Below are 12,135 nucleotides of genomic sequence, written 5' to 3' on the forward strand. Positions count from 1 at the left end.
GTATTGAAATACTCAGCGTGGATGGCTCAGGGGTGGAAAGGAGGGCAAATTGGAGCTGTTTCTTAAGACAAAAGTCAGAAGACTACAATCCCCTTTCTAATCTCTGAAATAGCCCCGCCCCTGACCCTATCGCCTTCATTTTAAATGAAAGATCTATCCCTATTTTTCACAGTTGGCATTCTGTCTACCCAAAATCCTATTTCATAGTCCCTCCTATTTCATATTCCCTCATATCCTTTCTACTTCTCCTCTCAGGTTTGCCACCACGCGTCATTTCTCCACATTCATCAGAGCTGGCTGCTGGTGTTACTGCTTACTTCCTCAGCATGGTCTCATCCTGGCCAGAGGCAACAGGTTTTATACCCAAAACAGAGAGAGACTGTAGCATTTTCCACCTCCTTCGGCAGCTTCAGTGATAGTTTTCTCCTTCGTCAGCCTTGTCTGTAGTAGCTTGTTAGCCTCATGGAAAGCCATTTCCACACGAATATCATTATCCTGGATGTCGTAGAACAACCCTGGGGAGACACACAAATTCTCAAGCAGAAGTCATCCCCCCTGTACTGCAGGCTTCCATATACCTGCTCATTCTGCATCAGAGCTAGTAGGGGGTTAAGAATTAACATAAGGGCTGTCAACAGATTCTACGGTATATATCAAATGCACATCTCCAGTCAATATTTATTATTATACCTAAAAGAGTCCAAGCCAGGATGCTGGATGGCTCCAAACAGCTGGCATCCTCAAAGAAAATCTCTGCTTCTTCATAGTGCTCCATCATGACAGCTGCAATACCACACAGAAGCAAGCTAGAGGTGGAGACAAAGAGGTTAACCACAAAGCCCCTGATTAAACCAATGGCATGGAACACATGCCTCTCTTTTCCATCCTACCTACTTAGAACAAGCTGTACCTGTACAGATGACTTGGGTTTAGAGAAAGAGCCTCACGAAAACACTCCTGAGCCTTGATGTCTTCTTCTGTCAGGAGGCAGAAAGCCCCATAATCTAGCCAGTACTGGATATTCTGACGGTCACGAGCTACTCTCTAGGTACAAGAAACAATTGCTGTAGTTAGAAGTCCTGTAGTCATATTGAGGTACAGGAAGGTTAGAATAATGCATTCCAGTTGTATGATAATCTCCCTTTTCCTACCCTGACCCAAGCATTTGGCCAGCAACCATCAGCCTTTATTTAAGTGCTAGAATTCCTCTTAAGCAGTGATCATTACTGGTATCACCCTTCAGTGTGATTACTCTCAGGCTCTGCTTCCTTCACCTGGTGTTATGGTGTCAGCCAGCTTTAGCCAGCCTTCTTGCTGATCTCCTTCTAGGTCTCTCTTTCACTGTTTATAGATACAATCTTTTGATTTCTTACCAATTCCCCCTTTGGGCTAATTGATCGGTTACTTCTTTTCCCTTTCACCATCAAAATGAAAGCCCTCAGTGACATGACCAGCCTCAAGAAAACTTACCTTTCGGTGACACCAGCCCCACTGCCATCACTGGAATGAGGAGAGGTGAGAAAAGGGAAGGAAGAAACTCCCTCACCTGCTGGTAGTAGAGAGAGGCCAGCTCATAGTCCCCAATGACTTCAGCTTCATGAGCAAAGAGACGGAGCTGCTCACAGCTTGCGAAAGTGGGTAGGGTAGGAACAGCAGTATCCTGTGACAATACCTGTTAAGAAACAGGAGGACCAGGGAGACAAAAAGAGAAAATATCAACATGAAGAAATTTAGTGAGGATGAATTTGTAAATCCAGTGTAATATAAAGTACACTGAATTTCAGGCTGGGCTATGCAGGTTATAAATCATTCCAATTGCTGACAGCAAATGGGGCTCTGTAAACTGTATATCACTGCCAACCATATTGGGCCTCAGGCTTTCTTTATCACACAAGTGAAGGTTTCCTCACTATTTAATACTGGTGAGCTGTTGGTACCAGATATTTTCAATCTTAAAATCCAAGGCTACTTGACACGGGACAAAACATTTTAAGTTCTTTACTCTGGTAAATTATGTGGCAACACTCATTCTTGGTCTTTCATACATGCTGGAAGACCTGTGCTACACACAGGAGCCTACTCAGTGCTCTTCACATGTATGCTCACCAGTAGCTCTTTTTATCAATTACACCTTGTACACTTCCACGCAGATTCCATCACAAATAGAACTTTGACATATTTAGACAGTGTATATTTAGAAAACGGATGTGAAAATGTCTCTGGGTTCTGCAAGTTATCATAGTTGTGTTTGGACACCAAGCGCCTGATCCCACTCCCATTGGAGACAAAACCAAAAGCTTCACTGACACTCATAAAAGCAGTGGAAGTCTTAGTTCCCTCAGGAAGCAAATGTATTCCAAGTTGCATCATTACAACCATGTTACTTCATGGTTGGGTGTCTGCCTACCTGGTTCAGAGCAATGTGCATCTGATCCATGAGGTACACGTACAGCTCACTCTGGAAGGCTTGGAGTTGCTCTAGGTTGTTGAAAGCTGTTGTCTTCAAGTACTTCTCTCTCACAATCTTCACCACTGAATGCTGCATAGAACAAAAAGGAACTACTTGAGAACAAACCCACCTTTTTCACCCTACTATGCTTCTTTCTGGCAATAGCAGAAGCAGGGAAGGCAAATTTCCTTTTGTCTGAATCAGCAAGCATTTTTCAGGAAGAAGTATCATGAATGGCTTTGGTTAAGAAGAGGAGGAATGAACACAGGTGAATTTCACTCTTCTCTACCAGTCTATGGCCCTTCTTGGTGAAGTCCATTGGTGGAGTAGTAGATGTCTCCTGACATGTAACCCAAGCTTGGCCAACTGCCTTCCTTGTTAGATCACCAGGCTGAGAATCCACGTACCAGCTAGAAAAGACACTAACTAGTTAGAAGAGATTCTACAGTTGTAAGATGGCATCAGATATTCTAAGTTACTATCAAAGTACAGAAGCTGTTTTGTGAAGGGTAAATCAGGAAGGGAATTAAGAGCTTTAAAGAAAGTTTTTGCCTTAAGCTGTTCCTTAAAAGCAAAGTATTTTCCTGAGCGATTGAGCTCATAGTTGAGTTGACACTTCTGTTCCTCCAGGATCTGGTGATCAATCATGGCACCATCAGTCACCTGCTTCCCAAACAGTTCATGGTACTCATCCAGGATGGCTCCAGCAATACTGGTAATCTGACTGTGGTAGTCTTTCACAGCCTAGGAAGCAAACAACCCTGAGCTGAAATAGGAGTTTAGTATTGGGATTCAATATTATAGGTAACTTTTAACATGAAGTTTGAAATCAACTGATATTGCAGAACATACTCCATTTAAAATCCATTTAACTCAAATAAGTTAACCTGTTATAATTTTTCCTATCAACCTTGAGGACAGCTAAGACACCTGAGTGCAAATAGGAGATTTTTTTCTTTATAATTAACACTCCCGTACCCTTTTCAGCCAAACTCAGTATTTCAAACATCACCACCCCTTCAAAGGTAACCTAGCTGTCTTTCAATTAAATATATGTATTCTACTAGGAGTCCTTTTACTTGTCTGCCATCCCTCTGTGGCAGGGACTGCAATCTCTATAAAATAAATGGCAGAAGTTTCCATTGACCATACTGCCATGGTCAAAACTTATCACTCTGTGTACTCCAGGCAGTATATCACAAGTCAATTTAGAAGCAGCATTTGGTGTCAGTTATACAAATACTGCCATCTTTCGCCTCTCCATCACCGGTTCCATTCAATCTCTAGTGAACAAGTAGCCATATCATGCCCACAAGAACCACACAAAATCTACACCTTTTGTTGGCAATCTCAGGGAAGCCAAGGACTGAGAGGATCAGAAAGACACTACTTTGCTCTTACATTTTCAACTGTGAGCTAAGGCTCCTTGGCTGGTCTGGGAGGTGGAACTAGAACAGTACTTTCCATTTTGTGACAGTCTGGGGACATACAGAGGGCTTTTGTATCCATGACTGTCAATCTGACACCTTCTGACACTTAAAAGACCACCAACTATTGTTGCTTTGCCTCTCCACCTTTCTTCTCGCTTGCCCTCATTAAATGTCTATTGAGTCTAGCTAACCTAACGTAAGGAATGGTCTCTTCAAATGTGTGAAACAGGTTCTATAAATACAATCTATCTGTAAATAATTCTCTCTGTGGTTCAGAAAGGAATATCTCTCTTACAAATCTTATATTTGGGGGTTACCAGGCACCTTTGGAGTGGAGGCAAGTAAGAGAAAGGAAGCAAAAAATACAGTTTTTTCTATTTACCTTCTTAGCTCCTGCAGTCCGGCAAGGAAGCTGAGGGCGTGAAGGAATCATCTCCTTCACTCTGTATGCAAGAAGATGAAAGGAACCTATTTAACAGGTAGTAAGTAACCCAAATCTGTTGTGGACGTAACCCAAATCTGTTGTGGACATAAATAGTCAGTCTGTAGTTCTAGGGTTACAGATCTGACATTGTAAATTTGGGTACTAGTCATGAGAGAACTTACACAGATTCACAAGTGACTCTGTGCTGACCAAAATTGCTACATTCAGTATCAGTATCAATATGACAATATTTGGTATCAGTATCATTATCAATTCTTCAGTAATTAACACTGACTTCATTCCCCACTAGAGGTCTAAGTCCTGGTTTTTATTTATGCCCAAACCTGTGAAGTAGTATTATTGTAAATGACAATAAAGTTCCCAAGTCTGGGAATAAAGTGCCCTACCTGTCCTGCTTAATCTAGAGTCTGAGGTCTAGTCCCTCTGTTGCAAATCCACTGCTCTGGCCCTTTGTATTCTTGCATTTTATTACTGGTCTGGCTCTCTGATGCCCTCCTAGACAGATGTGTGGAATATTCCTTGAAAATGCTTGAAGTTTGTAAAAATGTTCAAAATGCATGTGTCAACTCATTAACCTACCCCTTCCTGCCATACAGAAATCATGGGCTGTGGTTGTTTCTAAATACAAAGCTTAGGGAACCTAGGACTAGTTCTAGGAATGAATAATGCACATCCTTATTTTATTATGAGGAGAAAAATGCAAAAAGAACATTAAGGATACATGATTAAATTAATAAAGCTGGAAAAATATATTAAGGCTAATACTGAATCCTGAACTCAGCCCTAGAAATACAGCCATGGCATTCACTGCTAGAGCACATTACTGAGACAAGGCATGATTCAGAAGATCTGGTATTGACATATATAGGGATAACATTTGCATTGCTACCAGCTTACTTCAGGGTGCAAACTGACAGTCAGCTGGAGCCAGGAAAGAAGCTGTCCAGCCCCAAATTCATTCAGTTTTGTATAGTTAGTTGGGCATACTGAGCTTAAGTCTGACTTCAGTTACAGCACTGTAAAATCCAGATTAATTGCACTGAATTCAGGAAAGTTATACTGGAGAGGAAATAGTACAAATGATGTCAGAAGGAAAATTGTCATAAGAGGGCTTCCTCTGATAGGTTATTCCTAAGGGATACAAAGCTATAAGAGCCAAAGGCCTCTTTAAGTAGAGCAGTTCCTTTAAATGTCTAATGATTCAGTTATGCATTACTGAGAGTATTTGTGAGATACTGTTTCTGCATCTCTTGTACTTCATTGGTTTACTTTATTCTCTCATTCCTATATCATGAATTCTACATTAAAAAGAACCATGACAAGTTCACTTGATTTGGGGATACAGTACAATGGAAGTATTACTCTACAGACTAAGAGAAGCGATGCTAAATGAAACAGACATTAGAAGGATAGAGGTTGTAGAGATAAGTGTTCTTTGAAAGAAGGCAGGTGTAAAATGGAGGGATTTATAAGGCAAAAGACAAAGTCAGGAGAGTGGGATATTAAATCAAGGTCCAAGATTGAGTCTAACATAATGAAAGACTATGATGCTAGGGACACGGTAGAGCACAGAGATGACAGAACACCAAGGAACACCGTGCAAATACAGTGACCTGGAGGCCAACCACCAACTAAAATATGGGATACTACACATAAGGACATGACCTGGTAAGCCTCAAATGGAAATGCTCTTCCAGGACTGAACAGCAATGCTGTGCTGTTCTCCATGTCTACAAAGACAAAGACAAGGCTCAGTGAAATGGACTATCTTCCTAACTTGCTAGCTGCCAGTTTTTAAGTGGTTTGATTCAAAGTCCACCAAAGCTGGCAGAAGTCTTTCAGCTGACTTTAGTAGGCTTTGCATCAGCCTTAAGACTATTATTTAGGCAGCACCAGTACTGACAGAGACATTTTTCAGAACTGTTTTTTAAAGAGCCTCTGGCCTGAGGAGCTTCCTGTCTAAATGGTGACCCTAACATTACAGTCTTGCCTTCACGCACCGGGTAGCAAGCTCCTCTGGTAATCGCTTTGGTACCAAGGCTTTGTCCAGCTCTATTTCCATCACCAAGAATGTCCCCGCTTCTGTATATTGCTGTAAAGACAAATGTTACTCTGTCAGTGCCACCATTTTTAGTGTAATGACTAACATGACTGAAGTCTTAATGTACAGCTGTAGAGTTTTACCATGGACCCTTATGACAACATCATATTTTCTAACCTGCCCTCAACATTTTAAATCCTGGTAAAATCCAGTTAAAGAAACAGCTTTAAGAGCATTGTCTAGGTTTGTATAATCAATCAGTCTCCTTGGAGAATCCATGTGTGCAGCCACTTCAGTTTTTTTTAGAAGGAAACTTACAAGCAAAATCTACTAAAGTACCCTTCTAAGTTATTTTTAGCAATGTCCTGCTCAACTGTTAATTTGTGTACAGGCATCAGTAGAAAGATCTCCCTGTTATATTCACAAGAAAAAGGGAAAGCCCCCAACCTTTTCTCCCGGTAGAAGTCAGTCACATAAACAGTGTTAGAATCTGGATCACTGCAGCTTATACCACAATGGTCTATTATTCTTTCAATGTGGTTTGGGCACATAATTACCTGTCCTTCTAAGTTCTGACATCCAGATCCTTCCATTTCTAATGCAGTCTCAGATACCTGAGGTTTTAATGCATTGGACATCTATTAAGAGAAAGAAAATGTTGATTATTTAGGATTCAAAGGTCCTCACACGTCTCATGTTTAGTACACATCCTGCCACACCAAAAGGGCAATGCATGTACACTAGCAGAGATTTATTGACTATGGTTCTGCAGTTCTATGAATTTTAGAGAGGCAAGCCATTTTCAATGATACGTTTGATTCGTGTATCACGTACTGGGAAATTCTAAGGCAACAAATGCTTTTCAGTCATTCAGAAAGGTGTAGAATGGGCTGAGCTCCCTGCCTTTCTCCTGTCCTAAAGCATGCAGTATTTCAAGTTTGGGGCTTCTCCATGCTACTTTGTCTTATACAAACAGGGCAAGGCCCAGGAGCTTCAGTACTATGTCGTAGTTTCTCTTTAGTTCCTACCTTTCTCTGACCATCCTTCTCTCTCACTTTATCTTCCCTCTGGTTCCTACTGGCCACAGCTCTAGAATGAGGAGAGTTGATTCCTGCAGCTGTGGCCCCTAATTTGGTCAAATTGATCTGATGTCCAAGATCGCGGAAAACGCTAAGTAGACATTTAGTCTGAAAGAGAGGGAAATTGAAGAAGTCAAGGATCTGAGGCATTTTATGAAATGCATTTTAAGGTAAACTGGACTTCACCATCCTTCTTGCCTTAATCTCCTCACTCACAGAGTGCACTGATGAATCATTATGTCTCCATTAAACATTTTAAAAAGCTTGTTGCTTTAAATAATACTTTGCCTCTGTACAGAAACATTGTGTTGTTCCTTATCACTTACATAAAAGTTACAACTGAGGTGTGGTAAAGGGATGGTGACAAATCTCAAGTGTGGCTTGAGCTTGAAACATTCCCTAGACAAACAAGTTACAGAGCACTTTAGAACTGCAACTGCTGGTGGGATGTACTATCTGGGAAAGAGGACACTACCCAAGCAAGGCAGAGGTACTGGGGAACAGGGATGAAAAGACAACTGCCTGCCTAACCTGTTTTTCAACAAACCAGAAGGATAAAGGCAAGAATTTTTGTGAAGCCTGAGAAAGGGTACTGTGATAACCAAAAACTTGCCTATGCCTTTACCAACCGTACAGGTGGTCCAATATAATAATAATCACCCACACAAATTCTTGCCTCTCACATATCTTCTGGACCATCATGACAACAACATCACCTTAACACTACCAGAAGGATAAAGTTATAATGTGCCTGATAGATGAAAGATCTGTGTATTCATCCAGCTCCTACCTACTAGACCCCACTTGGGAAATTACTGAAATGCAGTCAGCCAATAAGAAGACTGAAGAGACTATTTTCTCTTCTGAACATCTGTCCTGTTTTGAGACAGACATGGAAACAAAATCTCAACATCTTATAATTTCAGGAAACGTGAATGTTAACATTTGCCTATAATGACATAATGAAGAGGGTTAAGAAGAAAAAGAAGCTAAAATCTGAAAACACTATATACATTATAATCCTAATGAGGCCCTTTTAATTAATTAACATTTTTATCATTTCCCAGTAGTAACTACATTGATCCAGAAATCATCGTTTTCCCTAGAGAGAATGTCTCTCACTCATCTAGATTAGCAACTGGTGGGGTACATGTAGATGCCTAGCATGAGTAAGGGAAAGGTTTTTACATCTTGCTGCAGGACAGAGAAAGCCAGACAAGTCCAAAGGGTCTATCCCCAAACCTCACTCCTCAGAACATCTGTCTCATACTAGGAAATAAGTCTGCTCATTTAGAAAACTGTTCCTAGTAGCTTGTTTTATGACTTAATCACCTGGAAATCCGGTGAAGTCTCAGAGCTTGTTTTAAAACAAAGACAAGCCTGAAGTACCATTCTTATAGTACCAACTATTTCCAGACACATAATGCATGAACACAGAACGGTATGTCATCTGTACCATGGTGCACAGCCCACCTTACCTTCTCAAACACCTCACACACTTGATAAGCAACAACACGGAAAGCTCCTCGTATTCGCTTCACGCCAGGGTACAACAAAGGCACCATGTTGACATAAGCCACGCCGTGGAAGGAAATTTGTCCATCATCATCTCCCTGAAAATACAGAACAAGACTGGTTTACCTGAATGACTCTTCTCAGGGCTGTTCCTTTCTCTGTGGAAACAAAGTTTTTAGGCCCTCACTGCAGATTCCTATATTAATGAAACCCACCTCCACTAAATCAAAGGTCACAAAACAAAAGTGTGCTCTTAAATAGCTGACAGCATTGGGTCACTGAAGTTTATGGCAGCTTGCAAGAATATGCTATAATTCCTGTGTTCTTGGGATTTCAATTTTATCCCGAACTCTGAAGGCTCACACAGAATTTTCAACACTGATGACAAATGCTCTGCTTCTATTAGGCTGAATCTACTTGCAGAATCTATTAGGCTTCTACTAGGTTGAATCCTGGTCCCCCCTTTCAAAGAAGAGGGAAATGGAAAATACTTTCCATCTGGCTGGAAAACAGAATGTCTTGGCAGACTTGTGAGGGACTTCTGGCTGCAACGGACAAGGAAGCACATTGTTAATCATCACTGTAAAATCTTATGGTCAATCTTAGAGAAGGATCCCAGAATGTATGACAGGTGCTCAAATGAGTCCTTGGCCAAAGAAAAGATCAGCTGGTCACTTTGAAGTTCTCAAATGACCCCTCTTCAAAGGCCATGTTACTAAAAATCTTAAACACTAAATCTGGGGACAGCAACCTGAAATGTTACATTTATTCAACAGCTCTATGGAGCCAATTACTTCATTATGAAAGCCTCTACTCTTCCCTAACTCACCTCTGCCACTTAGAACCTGTTCTTAGCTTAGAACCACTAAACTGAAATGGCGAAAAATAAGAGTATGCGCACACACAAATCCCCAGAGTATTTTTACCTATATTTTTACCTTGTCTGCCTTGCTAGATTTCCCTTTGGTGGAAGTAACCACAGGCACTCTGGTGATTTCCACAGGCCAGTAGCGGCTCTCTGCAATGTGCTTCTGAAGACTGCAATACAGGGGGAGACTTTTGGAACACAGAAAAACTAAAGCAGAAATTAATCTGTCCCATTTAGAAGTAAGATCCATTGGAAGAGATAAAGCTGTAGCATGATTGTCTAAAATGACCTACCAGTATCTCCTGTAAAACATTTTATCTCAAGTTTATCTTAGAAGGGACAATCAAAGAAAAGATGGTTTCTTCAGAGCTCATCTTTTCCAACAACTTACTTTTCTTGACATGTCACAGTGCTTGGGCTGTGGTATCAGAGTATCCATCCTCGACTACGAGCTGGTCAGGCTCAAAGAGAGGATTTTGGTAAAACAGACCACATCTCTTGCCTTTTTTCATGCTACCCATTATACCTGGAACACATCACAGTGAATGTGGTCCCAGCCCTCTCTTGCTTTCAAAATATTCTTAGGGGCCACTGTGCCACCCTCTCCGCCCCCGAAGCATGTTGCTATAAGCCCTGCACTCCACTCTATTTGCACTGTATCCTTTCCACTGGACTCAACAAACGACCATATGCCTTCAGAACATGAGCATGTTGGGATTGGAGCCCTGTTACTTATATCACACATTTTGCCCACTTCACAGTGCCAGAGGTGGAGATAGTGCAGTATTAATTGCCAGATCATTTTGAAGCATGATGGAGATCCCTATCCTTTTCCCTCCTTTGTCTTAGAATGGGTACATGAAAAAGTGTATAAAATAATTAATTGTACAGAGAAGATAGACTGAAAGCTCCCATTCTACTTTTCTTACAGCTGAAAACAAGGGCAAGCCAATGGTATTGAAAAGCAGTAAATTCATAAAACATAGAGAAGGGCACACTTTTACAACAGATGTGCTATTAAACTGTGGAACTCATTGCCACAGGATGTTACTGAGGCCAAGAATTTATCGAGGTTCAAAGGAGGACTGGACATTTATACTGACAACAGGAATGTCCAGAGTTGTTACAGTTCATGTTAGATGTTCTTTAAAAAAGAGCACAGGAAAGCATTTAACATTTTCACAATTCAGAATTTCAGCAAATATCTGTTAATGTTAGGATAAGCCCTTTATAGGTGCAGATTACCCATGGGCACGGAAACCTTCTTTTAAAGCATGGATTGCCAACCTCTGGCATGAGTACCACAAGTGTCAGGGGAAGCCTCCGTGTGTGGCCCGTGGCAGTTGGGGAGACAACAGACAACACAATGGCAGGAAGCAGAAAGCTGAGCATCAGATTGGGCAAGAAACACAGAGCAGAAATCAGGAAGCAGAGCAGCTGATTGGGCAGGGAGCAAAAAGCAAAGAAGCAGATCAGGCAGAGGAAGGGAATCAGAGTGGCACTCAGGGAAAGTGTGGGGCTTAATTTGTGGCACATCTGCCAAAAAGGTTGTCCCCCATTGCTCTAAAGCAGGGACAGGCAATTATTCCAGGCAGAGGGCCGCTTACTGAGTATTGGCAAGCCATCAAGGGCCACATGACAGGCAGCCAGGGGCAGATAAATATTAATTTACTAAATTTTTTAGGGGCCCCACAGGCCAGATACAATGGCCTGATGGGCCAGATTTGGCCCGTGGGCTGCATTTTGCCCACCCCTGCTCTAAAGTATCCAGTGCTGGTCATTGCTGGGTCTGATCCAGTCTCCCAACTATTTTTTGATGGAAGAGTTGTCTTTGGCATTCTTACTTGAGTACTGCTGCAGGTTCTAGGTAACAGCGTCTTTCCACGTCCCATACTATTCTCTTCTTTATGCTCTCTGCCTGAATCCGAAACTCCCTGTCCTGGGAGAAAATAAGATTCCCAGATCATGCACAGCCAGCTCCCTGTATTCTAACTGATGGGCAGTGCCTATCATAGCAGTGAAATGCTCTTCCCCTCAAAAGAGAAAGCAACTGCAATAATCCAGGTATTGCAGAATTCAGCTCAGTGTACAAACAATCAGCCCTGGAGGAAAGGTTACTGAAGTTCCCAGGCCCATCAGTGGTAAATATACTTTTGTCCGCAGCAGTCTTGCTTGTAACAGTGCTGTAAGGAATGTTCTCCTCAACATGATTCCCATTCCTCCCACTCTAAATCCTTAAAATGATATATTAATATTTCAATTACCCTGGCTGTCTTGCTACCAACTGGCCCAAGGTCATTTCTTCCTC

At 41.6% G+C, this 12,135-nt stretch overlaps 1 protein-coding gene across 2 annotated transcripts in view; it reads right to left on the bottom strand.

Moving 5' to 3' along the window:
• CFAP70 (cilia and flagella associated protein 70) overlaps window positions 1-12,135 on the bottom strand; it is a 31,428-nt gene that overhangs the window by 7,932 nt on the left and 11,361 nt on the right. For both annotated transcript variants that reach the window (XM_019493135.2, XM_019493134.2), the window contains 13 exons: window positions 11,672-11,766; window positions 9,898-9,997; window positions 8,923-9,057; window positions 7,394-7,552; window positions 6,923-7,003; window positions 6,325-6,416; window positions 4,262-4,322; window positions 3,002-3,193; window positions 2,408-2,539; window positions 1,547-1,672; window positions 911-1,044; window positions 691-806; window positions 396-515 (listed from right to left, as the gene is read on the bottom strand). In XM_019493135.2, coding sequence (XP_019348680.1) covers window positions 396-515; window positions 691-806; window positions 911-1,044; window positions 1,547-1,672; window positions 2,408-2,539; window positions 3,002-3,193; window positions 4,262-4,322; window positions 6,325-6,416; window positions 6,923-7,003; window positions 7,394-7,552; window positions 8,923-9,057; window positions 9,898-9,997; window positions 11,672-11,766 — 1,543 coding nt within the window. The remainder of the gene's footprint in view (window positions 1-395; window positions 516-690; window positions 807-910; window positions 1,045-1,546; window positions 1,673-2,407; window positions 2,540-3,001; window positions 3,194-4,261; window positions 4,323-6,324; window positions 6,417-6,922; window positions 7,004-7,393; window positions 7,553-8,922; window positions 9,058-9,897; window positions 9,998-11,671; window positions 11,767-12,135) is intronic.

This window comes from Alligator mississippiensis, chromosome 13 (assembly GCF_030867095.1).
Source record: "Alligator mississippiensis isolate rAllMis1 chromosome 13, rAllMis1, whole genome shotgun sequence".
In the NCBI taxonomy this organism is placed as follows: domain Eukaryota; kingdom Metazoa; phylum Chordata; order Crocodylia; family Alligatoridae; genus Alligator; species Alligator mississippiensis.